Consider the following 14782-nt stretch of genomic DNA (forward strand, 5'->3'; position numbering starts at 1 on the left):
GTAGCCAGCCAGGTTATTAGCGTGTTTGGGTTCGAAGATTTTTGTCAAGTGTATCACTCTTATGTCTGCATAATCAAAATTACAAACATATACTTCACCTGATTTAAGAAGACTCAAATTGTATTTAATGAAAAAAAAAAAGGAGATTTAGATCGACACAAAGTTTTTTTTGGAAAATATTTTTCGTATTGAACTAATGTATAATAAAATAATAATTAATAGAACTTTTATTCTATAAAATAATAAAGTGTGTAAAACATTTATTGGTCATATTTCAAATTTGATTTATTTTTATTTGATATCTGATATAGATTTAACCAAACAAAATTTTAATAACCTTGGCCATTTTAATTTTATTTTTTTACTCCAGAATAAAACTTTTTTTATTACTCTTCGTGATTCCACAATCTGCCCTATTGGCAATAAGTATTTCTTATGTCTATATTATATGTGCATGGCATATAGAAAATCACTTCATTAAGCAATCTTCTATAAAATATTATCTTAATTAATTAGTCTTATTTTAAAGCTTATTCTAAAGTCTACATATGTCCAGTAATCAGATCATGTAGTGATAAACGTTTTAGTCTACGCACTTCACTATCACGTCGCATATTTAGCTGATTTTTGGATGACACTCTTTCGAAGTACTTCACACAAACACGTTGGATTACACTCGTTATGGGTTCTAGAGGAATATCGCGTTGTATCATTTTATTTGAAATATAGTACGGAGCATCAACAATGGCACTCAACACCTTATTTTGGAACCGTTGAATGATGGATATATTAGATTTGCTAGCGGTATCCCATAGTTGGATTCCATATGACCAAATGGGTTTGAGTATAGACTCATACAGCAATACCTCGTTATCTAATGATAACTTGGATTTGCGCCGGATGAGCCAATACATTTGATATTGTTTGAGTCCAAGTTGTTTCCGTTTAGAGAGTATGTGCTTCTTTCAGGTTAGGCGTCGATCTAAGTGCATACCAAGATATTTAACATGCTCTGCTTGGGGGAGTCGACGATGATTAATATTCACTGGTGGACATGTTCTTCTACGCAGGGTAAACGTTACATGCGTGGATTTTGTTTCATTGGCTTTAATGCGCCATATCTTGAACCATAATTGTATCTGCTCCAGGTGGGTGTGTAGGTTTATTGATGCTGTGACTGGATCTTCATGGGATGCTAAGATTGCGGTGTCGTCTGCATATGTTGCCACAGTAGTTATTTTTGTGGTGGGCAGATCGGTCGTATACAGAAGATACAGTACTGGACCCAGTACGCTACCTTGCGGAACTCCTGAATATATGGGATTTAATTCGGTATGTTCATCACCTTGATTTACAGTAAAATTTCTATCAGTAAGATACGATTTTAGTAATTGATAGTCCGGATGAGGGAGAAGTTTCTTTAGTTTAACCTGCAAGCCCGTATGCCATAATTTGTCAAAAGCCTGAGATAGGTCTAGAAAAGCAGCCGAACAATATCTTGGCATTTAGGTTAGTGTCTAGTTTGTTTACAAGTCTATACACTTTGTCTATAGTCTCATGCTTATTGCGAAAGCCAAACTGATTATGTATAATTTCTCGAAAACTTTCGAGATTATCGGTAATAAACTTATAGTTCGGTAGGATCACATCTTCTGGTATTTTTCTGAGTATGTAGTATGTATGTAGCTGAGACTGGAAAGGTGTAAATACATTTTTAAGTGTTTTGAGAAAATGTCGGCCTTCTCTTTATTGCTTCTAGCCCAATTATTTTCGTTCGTTTTAATAGGTGGGTTATGCTGCTGGGATCTCCTAAGCTTTTTTGTTGCTTTCCACAACGAATAGTCTGTAGCCTCAGTTGGTGTCAAGTTTTCGAGGTAGTCTTGAATGCCTTGGTTCTGTTCAATTTGGATTAGTTCTTTCAGCTCTTTTATTGCCCTATTAAATTTTCTTTTATTCTCTGCAGTCCTTTGCTGTTTCGTCGTAACTTTTTTTCTGCTATTTTTTTCTGTATTGTACATGATATATGTGTATTTTTTCTTGGAAATTTTTCACTGTTAGGGGTCGCGGAATATGCTGCTTCCTGTATATTTTTTGTAAGGTTTATTGCTACTATTTATATATCCATTTCAGTTTGTAACGGTAAGAATTTATATGGATAGTAGTATACGGTTAGTACGGATAAGTTTAGAGAGATGTCGGTCTAAGTTTTCTCTAAATGAGGACCAGTTAGTTCTATTATTGCACAGAGAAGAGGGTTTATCTTTGATGGTAATTTTCGAAGAAATTGTTACTATTATTGGTTAATGGTCAGAAGACAAGTCGAAATATGCATGACACTTTTTTGTATCAATCTTTTTTGTAATACAGAAATCTATAGTATCTGGTTTTTTATTTCTGTCTGAAGGCCAATATGTTGGTTCACCAGTAGATATATGTTGTAAGTTATCTGTCTTTATTTCTTCTAACAGTTCTCTACCTTTTGAAGTTATTATTCTTGAACCCCACATTAAATGTTTTGATAAAATGTTATAAATCGATTACCTAGAGTACTGAATAATTCTTGAAAGTATTCTGCCTTGTTATTATGTTTGGGTGGGCAATAAATCGCAAACATCGTTAGTGGTCCATGGACTTCCTCTATGGTTATACTGGTGGCTTGCAGGTAGTCTTTGCGGAATTTTTCTTTTTCGAAATGCTTTATATCATCTCGAATTATTATGGCTGTACCTCCATGTGCTTTATCATCAGGGTGATTTGTATGATAAAGTTTATATTTGGGAATTTTCAAATAATGTTTGTCCGTAAAATGTGTTTCGGAAATCATCATAACGTCAATCTTTTGTTCAGTTAGGAACATTTTTAGTTTCCTGGCGTGTTGTTGGAGCCCATTGGCATTCCAGACGGCGATTTTGTAGCTATTGGTTTCAGGCATTAGGCAAGTTTGCTGACGACGGTTGTGAGTAGACCAAGCATCGTACTCATTTGATCCATTAGCTTGGCCATCATATATTCTAATCTAAATGTTGCTGCTAGTGTCAGTACGTTGTGATGTCGTTTCTTGATTTTGTGCTGAACGATTTTCAACCATTTGGGCATAAATTATGTCTGGTTGACTTGGTCTGGTGGGTAAACTGGGAGGTGTGGATTGTTTTTGTTGCTGTTGATGCCTTTTTTTCTCTTAAGGCAGGATAGCGTTTCTGCTGTAGTTGCTTGTGAACTGCGCAACCCTTGTAGTTTGCTGGCTGATTTCCGCTACAGTTAGCACATTTCACTTTTTCATCACGAACTTTACGAGTACAATCTTCTGTTTTGTGTTCTTCTGCACATTTTACGCATCTATATGATTTGCGACAGTAAGTCTTTGTGTGCCCGTGCGCTTGACACATCTTGCATTGTGTTAAGGTTACCTTTTGCAGAATTGATGTTAATCCACCAAATCTTGGGATTTGATAGTAGTAGTTTTTTTCTTATGAGATTTAAGCGTTAAGTCGTGAGTTTATTCTAATAAGTAGCAATCAGATATCTTCATCCCTTAAGTAGCTGACTCCCGATTGATTCCAAATTTGTCGTTTTTCTACAAGTTGGATCAGCAACACCATACGAATCCTAAGTTTAAAAATATTCTCTGACCATTCTACAGTCTGTCAAATTAGGATTTGAGTATAAGTATATTATAAAATGATATGTTGAATATGTCTTCAATAAGTGATGTCATGTACAAACTTAAAAACTAGTGTTTAATTTAATTACTATCCTGTTATTCTTAATCAATCGGGTGGTAGTAAAAGTTATAGCCTACTGAAGTCACTGAATGCATTCGGCATTTTCTCAGAAGATTTACTTTTTGTCGGTTTTCGAATATCTGTCAGAGCAATTCAAGTAGACCAAGCTGGCCTACAATAAGATAACTCGGCAAATACCAACAAATCTCGGCAGGAAACTAGACAATTGATAATTCTGTTGAATGCATCATAAATAAAATAATTAGATGCTATATAATGAGATATGACGAATTTCAAAAAATTATTCTTAATTATATTAAAATTTGTCTTCAGGATAACCTGTTATCCTTCTAGAAAACATATTAAGGTAATAAGGCAGACAACTTCTTTTCGAAGGACAGCTGTAATACTCCATCGGCTTTATTTACCAGGTAAAATCTTAATAATCAGGTGATATGTAAAAATCTAATATTTAATCGAAAAATTTGTTAAAATAAACAGTTCTCGGCGCCTTCGCCAAATTAAGACATTTATTAATTTATAATTATAAGGTAGACTTAAGATTAAGATGTAGTTATCAGAGGTAAATGTAGAATATTAAGAATAATAATGTTAATAAGTAACATTATTATTTTTAATAAGCTTTAATAATACTCAACAACAAGTATTCCCCAAGTAGGTAAAACTATATCAGTATTGGGAGTACAAATTAGTTCGGTCTGTTGTTTTTAGGTAAAAAAAGCATATAATTCAGAACAGATTAAGTGAACACATTGATCAAACTTATCCATCTCTGCTTGTTACTTGTTTTGATCTATTGGATAATAACCTAACTCCATCTTGAATGATGTTGTGTCGGGACATACCAATAAATACATATTATATTACGTTGAATTAAAAATATACTGTTAGGATTGATTGTTAAATTACATTTGTTTAATTAAAACCAAAAATCTGTGCCAGCAAAAACGCCCCACTCGTTATTATGCCTGGGTGGGGGACGGTGACCAAAATGACGACCATAGTGCCCCGAAACACCAAAATTGCCATTTGGCAACTGTAACAGGTTTAGTCTTCCAGAAGCTGATAGATCCGTACCTATGTATATTTTTTATTACAAATATTACCATATCATATGATATGGTAATATCATATGATATGGTAATATTATCATATGATCATATTATCATATATTACCATATCCTGATACTATCAGCGCCTATACCTAATTTTTTAAAAAGTTTTACTAAATAACCTGAGTATACACTACAGTTCAACGTAAACCTTTTGTTTGCTCTAATAGGAACATCTGGACTGAAGTTTTAGTCTAGTAATTAACACTAAGAATGAGCAGAAAGGGGGATACTGGCTGAATGAATACAAACTTTACCATTTCCTTCTGGAGTTTGTTCCAATGTCAATGATACTTGCTTCGAACACCCTGGTTGTGGGCCTGGATCGATGGAAATAGGCACTACAGATATAGTAAGACAGTTTAGAAATTAATGGTAACAATTATGAACAAAAATGTGACTGACTCCTTCAATTTACCTTCTATATAATTTTGATTTTGATTCACTTCCCTTTGTACATATTCTGGGCTTGTGGTATTATTTTTACTATCATTAAATTGTTCACAAGTACTTAAAGGAAAGTTTAAATGTATCACAACCATGTCTCACACGGTAACGATCATAAATCAGCTTCATGTTTAACCCAACCAGTTTAGGATTTTTAAGGTTTTCTACTCATTTCTTAAAGATCGCTTTTTTATTGGAAAACGATGATGCACTTCCTCACTATCTGTGCATCCGGGCACACAACACTTCCTAGAACCGGAATGCATTTCAACTACCGACTTGTATATATTAATACAATAAAATAATAATTTAATGTATAAACGTTATAAAAAGCTAACCACACTGTTCTCTATATGGGGCAAATTGAAAATGGCGTACAAAATAAACAAACCATAGAACGAAATGAACCAATCAGATTCCGTCGCGGCTCTTAGCGTAGCGAATAAAACAGGTAATGTGTTAAAGGTAGCGACATCTAGATGTTGGACGTCGCAAAACATTTCGCCAAAATTTCCTATGAAGTTAAACATCTATTTCTCTATGGTCACATCCGCTCAGTTAGAGCATTACAATAAAACAATGACACCAGAATACAATCAATGGACATACAATCCTGAGGAAAAAATCATTTAGACTTTTCTAAATAGATATAATAGTAATATTATTTCTATTAATACTTATTGTATGAAGCTATATTATAATGCGTCTCAAAAGTAGCGGCCCATAGAATATTGTAGATATAAAAGTACCTTCATTAATTGACTCAGTCAAAAGTTATCTGTCACTTTGAATGTAGAGATGGCAGAAAGTCATATTTGTAACATTTTAAACAAGATAAAATGCAATGCTGTTTCATAGAAAATAATATGGTTTTTATGGTGATGGATGGTGAATTGAACGATAAGATCAACATTTATTTGTTCGTTTCGAATGAAGAAACTTAATAGTCCGTTGGAAAACCTTCACTAATACCAATGAAGTTGATGAAAAATACTTTGTAAAATAGTGTTTGGTAGGATTGCAAAGAAATTCTTGATCGTGATCTGCCAGAACTTAACTAAACTATTAATTCGATTCTCTACTATAAAGAAATGATGCGATTTTTTTTTTGGTTGTCCGGAACACTTTTTGTCTTCTGTATCAAAATCAACAGCTTTAAAACCGGGAAATCAGTATTAAAATGTTGAGATCCATGTAGCGTGATTCCCGTAAGCTTCACACAGCATTCGATGATCTTTAGCTGCCTTTTCTCTCAAATTGAAGTAAAAAAGTAAAACTTTCCGGAAACTGCTTTTGTTCATCACACTTAGTTGAAACGACAGATACTGAAAAGTGAAGCCTCTCAAAGAGGCTTCAACGTTAAGTTGGTTACAAATATACCCGATATGAGTCAATACACAGTGATGCAATCTGTTAGAAATCCTTTAATATTAATTTATAGGCCTAATAGCTTAATTTTCCGATTATAGGTAATTATTATAGTGAATTGTGATACATAATTTCGTTTTTTAGGTTTTTTAAGCGAATGTATTCAAATAAAATTAAATACTAATCGATGTTATATGTTCTGCTTTGATTGATGACCTTTTGCCACATTTCTGATAAAACCACAATCATCAGAATATCTGAGGTTTCTGAGTCAAGAATTTATGTATCTGATATTCATAAATGCCTATTGAAACCAGTTTTACTCTATCAAGAGAGGTTTGCAAACTTTCATAATCCGTTTCATTTTAGAAGAGATTCACAAATGCAAACTCAATCCATTATATTTTTCAGTTTTTTTCTTGCGAATCCCAAGTGTCGAGTCTCATTTGCTGTTATCCAGTGTTATGTAAATGGTTCAAAAGTGGTTTATGATCTATCTTTAGTTTCGTAGTTCTTTATATAAAAAATGTAGAAAATACAAAATAGATAAAACGGATGGCAATGGTGTTACCTGGAGACGAGGCTTGGGCAGTCGATGGTGGCACGTCTAAACCGCACGACGGTCGGTTACTGAATTAAATACCCTTCGATAACATCCCAAATAAACCTCTCGGGGTTGCCAGCTATTCGTTATCGTGTTCTAGTTGTCGCTGCTGGCACCCCGCCCGTGTTCAACATCTGGGATTATATTTCTGGGTACTTTGTTGACCGTTATTCCACGATGTAAAATTCGACATGCCTCAAGGTCGCTACAATAGCATACATATATAACTACAAACTAATATGTTTATCTCCCTTTTAAGCCTCCTTGGTTTTATCTTGAAACCAAATTGTTAACTGAATATTACTAATTAAAAAAGATTGATTAGTCGGCATATTTCAATACAATTATCGCGTTTGGGAACTACCGCAACTTCCTATAAAAACTCAACGTCTAAACATTATTTAGATAAACCAACAGTAACCAGACATGAAGCTCCTCTTTGTTTTAGTTGTGACTATATTCTCATGTCAAGGTTTTCCCAGTAAAATCAAATATTCAGAAGAAGAGAACGTTTATCTACAACCCCCATCTACATCAGATGATATAGATAATCATCAAGGACGAGAAATAGAAAGAAAAGTCAATCTTGGAGATAACAAAGGTGAAGATTCGTATCTATTACCACTAGGAAGAGCTAAAAGGTGAGGCTAATGTGTTTATAATTTGCTTTGTAGTTTTTATAATTTTTCAAAATATCAATATGTCTTATTTAATAAAATAAAATGTAAAATAAATAGTTCAATATAAGAAGTACCTTCACCATTTTATCTCTATTATATTAATGGACATAAAAATTAGCTGATATTGATGATATTGACAATATTATTTTGTTATTTATAGACAAACTAGCGTTCAATTAAAGAGTCCTGGTATCGGAACACTTAGTCATAAGAGTATAATTTTAGATAACAGAAATCATCAATTGAGTGGAATGGGATTTGTAACCAAAGACTTTACCAGGAAAGGGCTTACGCCTGACATTCTTGGAGGCAATCTTGGATACGTTAATAAACCATCTGGTTCAAAATTAGGTATAGGCGCTGATAGTATCAGAGGATATGGTAATATATGATAATATGATCATATGATAATATTACCATATCATATGATATCATCATATATTCCACTCAATTGATGATTTCTGTTATCTAAAATTATACTCTTATGACTAAGTGTTCCGATACCAGGACTCTTTAATTGAACGCTAGTTTGTCTATAAATAACAAAATAATATTGTCAATATCATCAATATCAGCTAATTTTTATGTCCATTAATATAATAGAGATAAAATGGTGAAGGTACTTCTTATATTGAACTATTTATTTTACATTTTATTTTATTAAATAAGACATATTGATATTTTGAAAAATTATAAAAACTACAAAGCAAATTATAAACACATTAGCCTCACCTTTTAGCTCTTCCTAGTGGTAATAGATACGAATCTTCACCTTTGTTATCTCCAAGATTGACTTTTCTTTCTATTTCTCGTCCTTGATGATTATCTATATCATCTGATGTAGATGGGGGTTGTAGATAAACGTTCTCTTCTTCTGAATATTTGATTTTACTGGGAAAACCTTGACATGAGAATATAGTCACAACTAAAACAAAGAGGAGCTTCATGTCTGGTTACTGTTGGTTTATCTAAATAATGTTTAGACGTTGAGTTTTTATAGGAAGTTGCGGTAGTTCCCAAACGCGATAATTGTATTGAAATATGCCGACTAATCAATCTTTTTTAATTAGTAATATTCAGTTAACAATTTGGTTTCAAGATAAAACCAAGGAGGCTTAAAAGGGAGATAAACATATTAGTTTGTAGTTATATATGTATGCTATTGTAGCGACCTTGAGGCATGTCGAATTTTACATCGTGGAATAACGGTCAACAAAGTACCCAGAAATATAATCCCAGATGTTGAACACGGGCGGGGTGCCAGCAGCGACAACTAGAACACGATAACGAATAGCTGGCAACCCCGAGAGGTTTATTTGGGATGTTATCGAAGGGTATTTAATTCAGTAACCGACCGTCGTGCGGTTTAGACGTGCCACCATCGACTGCCCAAGCCTCGTCTCCAGGTAACACCATTGCCATCCGTTTTATCTATTTTGTATTTTCTACATTTTTTATATAAAGAACTACGAAACTAAAGATAGATCATAAACCACTTTTGAACCATTTACATAACACTGGATAACAGCAAATGAGACTCGACACTTGGGATTCGCAAGAAAAAAACTGAAAAATATAATGGATTGAGTTTGCATTTGTGAATCTCTTCTAAAATGAAACGGATTATGAAAGTTTGCAAACCTCTCTTGATAGAGTAAAACTGGTTTCAATAGGCATTTATGAATATCAGATACATAAATTCTTGACTCAGAAACCTCAGATATTCTGATGATTGTGGTTTTATCAGAAATGTGGCAAAAGGTCATCAATCAAAGCAGAACATATAACATCGATTAGTATTTAATTTTATTTGAATACATTCGCTTAAAAAACCTAAAAAACGAAATTATGTATCACAATTCACTATAATAATTACCTATAATCGGAAAATTAAGCTATTAGGCCTATAAATTAATATTAAAGGATTTCTAACAGATTGCATCACTGTGTATTGACTTATATCGGGTATATTTGTAACCAACTTAACGTTGAAGCCTCTTTGAGAGGCTTCACTTTTCAGTATCTGTCGTTTCAACTAAGTGTGATGAACAAAAGCAGTTTCCGGAAAGTTTTACTTTTTTACTTCAATTTGAGAGAAAAGGCAGCTAAAGATCATCGAATGCTGTGTGAAGCTTACGGGAATCACGCTACATGGATCTCAACATTTTAATACTGATTTCCCGGTTTTAAAGCTGTTGATTTTGATACAGAAGACAAAAAGTGTTCCGGACAACCAAAAAAAAAATCGCATCATTTCTTTATAGTAGAGAATCGAATTAATAGTTTAGTTAAGTTCTGGCAGATCACGATCAAGAATTTCTTTGCAATCCTACCAAACACTATTTTACAAAGTATTTTTCATCAACTTCATTGGTATTAGTGAAGGTTTTCCAACGGACTATTAAGTTTCTTCATTCAAAACGAACAAATAAATGTTGATCTTATCGTTCAATTCACCATCCATCACCATAAAAACCATATTATTTTCTATGAAACAGCATTGCATTTTATCTTGTTTAAAATGTTACAAATATGACTTTCTGCCATCTCTACATTCAAAGTGACAGATAACTTTTGACTGAGTCAATTAATGAAGGTACTTTTATATCTACAATATTCTATGGGCCGCTACTTTTGAGACGCATTATAATATAGCTTCATACAATAAGTATTAATAGAAATAATATTACTATTATATCTATTTAGAAAAGTCTAAATGATTTTTTCCTCAGGATTGTATGTCCATTGATTGTATTCTGGTGTCATTGTTTTATTGTAATGCTCTAACTGAGCGGATGTGACCATAGAGAAATAGATGTTTAACTTCATAGGAAATTTTGGCGAAATGTTTTGCGACGTCCAACATCTAGATGTCGCTACCCTTTAACACATTACCTGTTTTATTCGCTACGCTAAGAGCCGCGACGGAATCTGATTGGTTCATTTCGTTCTATGGTTTGTTTATTTTGTACGCCATTTTCAATTTGCCCCATATAGAGAACAGTGTGGTTAGCTTTTTATAACGTTTATACATTAAATTATTATTTTATTGTATTAATATATACAAGTCGGTAGTTGAAATGCATTCCGGTTCTAGGAAGTGTTGTGTGCCCGGATGCACAGATAGTGAGGAAGTGCATCATCGTTTTCCAATAAAAAAGCGATCTTTAAGAAATGAGTAGAAAACCTTAAAAATCCTAAACTGGTTGGGTTAAACATGAAGCTGATTTATGATCGTTACCGTGTGAGACATGGTTGTGATACATTTAAACTTTCCTTTAAGTACTTGTGAACAATTTAATGATAGTAAAAATAATACCACAAGCCCAGAATATGTACAAAGGGAAGTGAATCAAAATCAAAATTATATAGAAGGTAAATTGAAGGAGTCAGTCACATTTTTGTTCATAATTGTTACCATTAATTTCTAAACTGTCTTACTATATCTGTAGTGCCTATTTCCATCAATCCAGGCCCACAACCAGGGTGTTCGAAGCAAGTATCATTGACATTGGAACAAACTCCAGAAGGAAATGGTAAAGTTTGTATTCATTCAGCCAGTATCCCCCTTTCTGCTCATTCTTAGTGTTAATTACTAGACTAAAACTTCAGTCCAGATGTTCCTATTAGAGCAAACAAAAGGTTTACGTTGAACTGTAGTGTATACTCAGGTTATTTAGTAAAACTTTTTAAAAAAGAAATTAACTATGATTTTTGTTTACATACAATTATGAATAAATCAGTAGACCGACAAATTGAGACTGATTTTATAGAGGCAAGACAATATCTCGTGCCCCAGACTCTAACAAAATTGTTTTAATATACTGTCAGTAAGTCTTTGAGCTATGTCTTATTTTATTCCGCGATTTTGCCACGTCGATAATATAACAAAATTTTTATGTTTAAAAAAAGGAAATTAATTTAAAACCCTTCAGTTTTACATTCCATAATGATCTTTCGGATAAAATATTAAAAGTACTGACGGAGAGGTGGAAGAGATAACTTTCATTTGCAATGCACCAAAGTTTTTTACTTATGGTTTTATATATGTGTATATAATATTTATATTTTATAGATATATTTATTTTTATATTATATTTATATTTTGTAGATAAATTTACATTATAAATTTATATTTATTGTTATAGATTATATTTATATTTATTTATTTTTACAGATTATATTTATATTTACTTATTTTTAAATATTATATTTATATGTATGTTTAATTGAATTTAATTTAATAAATTTATTTTAGAAAAAAATTATTTTTTATTTAAATTTCCTTGGTCAATTAGACATGACGTCAGGTCTGTCACGTGCCAAACATTACTAATGAGCCAATCAAATGTCTTCACAGTAAAATATTTTTCTTACATTCTCTATTACTCTATGGACGTGACTTAATCTGGCGAACTTTATTATATTATTATTATTGATTATAAATATTTATTATAAATAATTGGCCTTTATAAGTAGCTGGGTACGTGTTAAACTTAAATAAAGGAAATCGAATTGAATTTCTAAAGAATTGAATTCTAGATATGAACAATATTTTATTAGGTTTCAATGAAAACAATAAAGATATGTTTGCATCAAATTAATACCGGTTATTAAAAATGGATCTGTTACCACATTCCCAAGAGAAGTTAACACATGGTTTGTATTTGACGTACTATTTCATGAATTGCAAATCTAGTATGTGTTATTCGACTTGGATCTACTGTAAAGCGCAAAACCTGATGAAACCATTATTGGGATCTATATACAATAGAATTAAAAAAAGACAACGTTATTTTTTTGAATAGATTTTCTGAATCACTATGAAATTTGAATCACAAAATGAAAGATCTAAAAATATGACGCAAAATAGTTTGTGGCAAAGGGGAAATATTTTTATAACTAATTTCATTTTTTGATAAAAATATTATGAGTTAATACCAACGCTAAAAATAATGAACAATGTTATCTCAGATTTAACTAAAATATATTTTATTTGTCTTTTTTCTAATGTTTTTATCAATTTGATTAAAACCAAAAATCTGTGCCGGCATAAACTCCCCAATCACTAGGTCTTGTTGGGAGGCGATGACCGAAATGTCGACCATAGTGTCCAGAAATACCGAAATTACCATTAGGTAATTGGAACAAGTTCACCCTCCCGTTAGCTGACAAATCCGTACCTACAGGAATTTCTCATTACAAGAAGATTCAATCAAGATTTATTTAATATTACCATATCCTCTGATGCTGTCGGCGCCAATACCTAAATTTGAGCCAGTTGGTTTATTAACGTATCCTAGACTACCGCCGAACGCATCAGGAGCAAATCCTTTCCTTGTAAAGTCTTTAGTTACAAATCCCATTCCGTTTAGTTGATGACTTCTGTTATCCACAATTGTTCCTTTCTGACTAAGTGTTCCAATACCAGGACTTTTTAACTGAACCGTAGTTTCCCTAAAATTTACATTAAAATAAAACCATTAGGAGGAACGCAGTAAGAGATTGTTGAAGTAATCAGCAGTAATAATTCTTAAACTTAACAAACTATATAATTATAAAATATAGGACAGGCCAATGTTATTGTTCTTGATAGTATGCATTACTTTGAAAGGACTTCATTGAAAGCTATAACTAATTCTGTGTTACCAGTATTGTTATATTAAAAAAAATATCAATATTTTTGGGCGATATTCTTCGATATTTTTTCAAAATATGAAAATAAATATATATATATATATATATATATATATATATATATATATATATATATATATATAGTAATATAATAAAAATATAGTACCAATATAAAAGACTGACTGACAATTAATGAAATGTATTGAAAATTATCTAATAATCGGATAATAATACAAAAAATGAATTTTATTTAGAAATTAAATATATTTGAAGGAATTTATTTTATTTTATATACAATTTGTCAATTAAAGGTACGAAAAAAAATAACCTCACCTTCTAAGTTTCCTTACTGATAACATATCTTCGTCATTTTTATCGTCTTGAATCAATCTGTCTTGTAAATGAGGGTCTGTTAACGTATCGGTTACGAATGAAGGATGTATATACACGTTCTCTTCGTCTGAATGCTTGGTTAAACCAGGAAAACCTTGACATGAGGCGAAGGATACAATGAAAATATAGAGCCATTTCATTTTTGACTATTTGTTGATTTGATGATAAAATATTAAATGAAAAATATTAAGACGTTGATTTTTTATAAAAAGTTGTGGTAGTTCCCCAAAACGATAGTGATTTTGTAAAATACCGATTAATTAGCTTTTTTTAATACACAAATTCGTTACTATATTTCAGATAAACCGCAGATCTTCTTCGGAGAAGAGATAATGAAACTTTCTTAATTAATCTTATTTTAAGCCGTATAAGAAAGTGCTGAATTGTGAAATTAGCGTATGTTTCTATTCAAACGAACTGATTATGCTACTGAATAATTCATGAGATATTTTTGACTATGATAGTTGGTAAAATAAACTGTAATTAAAGAAAACAACAAAATGGCATTAAATAATTAATATATAATAAAGGAAAATAATAAATACTTATGCAGCACTCTAATACTAGTAAAAAAACGAAAATTTAATAAAGAAATTAACTTTAAGCCGCATAATAATTAGTGATATCGATTTTCACAGACACTTAAAAAAATACCAAGAACAAACTCAAAAATCAATTAAAACTGAATACTAATAAATGATGACAAAAAACCCTAAAGGAAAAGAATACAGAAGGAAGCAATCAAGAACAGGGAAACGGAAAATATGGAATATTAGAACGATATTGATATTGGAAAAT

The 14782-nt window shown here is 31.8% G+C and overlaps 3 protein-coding genes across 4 annotated transcripts; 1 reads left to right on the forward strand and 2 right to left on the reverse strand.

The window, feature by feature from the left end:
- Positions 1-4589: 4589 nt before the first annotated feature.
- LOC143194711 (uncharacterized) lies at positions 4590-14179 on the reverse strand. 2 transcript variants are annotated; one of them, XM_076401358.1, is made up of 3 exons: positions 13925-14157; positions 13191-13411; positions 4590-4820 (listed from the first exon to the last, which is right to left on the reverse strand). In XM_076401358.1, the coding sequence occupies exons 1-3, from the start codon at positions 14122-14124 to the stop codon at positions 4663-4665; spliced, it is 579 nt and encodes a 192-aa protein (XP_076257473.1). In that variant the 5' UTR covers positions 14125-14157; the 3' UTR covers positions 4590-4662. The 2 variants fall into 2 exon arrangements, with proteins under 2 accessions (XP_076257473.1, XP_076257474.1); XM_076401359.1 differs by lacking the exon at positions 4590-4820 and adding an exon at positions 12846-13137 and having other exon boundaries at positions 13925-14179.
- Positions 7660-8346, forward strand: LOC143195686 (uncharacterized). Its single transcript, XM_076403082.1, has 2 exons — positions 7660-7915; positions 8115-8346. Exons 1-2 carry the CDS (start codon positions 7701-7703, stop codon positions 8344-8346), a joined length of 447 nt encoding a protein of 148 aa, XP_076259197.1. The 5' UTR covers positions 7660-7700.
- LOC143195687 (uncharacterized) lies at positions 8376-8968 on the reverse strand. The gene is made up of 2 exons (XM_076403083.1): positions 8687-8968; positions 8376-8487 (listed from the first exon to the last, which is right to left on the reverse strand). The coding sequence occupies exons 1-2, from the start codon at positions 8899-8901 to the stop codon at positions 8376-8378; spliced, it is 327 nt and encodes a 108-aa protein (XP_076259198.1). The 5' UTR covers positions 8902-8968.
- Positions 14180-14782: the final 603 nt, after the last annotated feature.

The sequence above is a fragment of the Rhynchophorus ferrugineus genome, unplaced genomic scaffold, assembly GCF_030347505.1.
Source record: "Rhynchophorus ferrugineus isolate W39M unplaced genomic scaffold, kcgeb_rfMv2 rfM4, whole genome shotgun sequence".
NCBI lineage: Eukaryota > Metazoa > Arthropoda > Insecta > Coleoptera > Curculionidae > Rhynchophorus > Rhynchophorus ferrugineus.

Bases quoted from the DNA above. Each gene is read 5' to 3' on its own strand.
- LOC143195686 (XM_076403082.1), top strand. From the start codon at position 7,701: ATGAAGCTCCTCTTTGTTTTAGTTGTGACTATATTCTCATGTCAAGGT. The intron at 7,916-8,114 runs GTGAGGCTAATG...TGTTATTTATAG, and splicing joins CCACTAGGAAGAGCTAAAAG to ACAAACTAGCGTTCAATTAA.
- LOC143195687 (XM_076403083.1), bottom strand. From the start codon at position 8,901: ATGAAGCTCCTCTTTGTTTTAGTTGTGACTATATTCTCATGTCAAGGT. The intron at 8,488-8,686 runs GTGAGGCTAATG...TGTTATTTATAG, and splicing joins CCACTAGGAAGAGCTAAAAG to ACAAACTAGCGTTCAATTAA.
- LOC143194711 (XM_076401358.1), bottom strand. From the start codon at position 14,124: ATGAAATGGCTCTATATTTTCATTGTATCCTTCGCCTCATGTCAAGGT. The intron at 13,412-13,924 runs GTGAGGTTATTT...TGTAAATTTTAG, and splicing joins TCAGTAAGGAAACTTAGAAG to GGAAACTACGGTTCAGTTAA. The intron at 4,821-13,190 runs GTAATATTAAAT...AAATATACATAG, and splicing joins CGACAGCATCAGAGGATATG to GTACGGATCTATCAGCTTCT.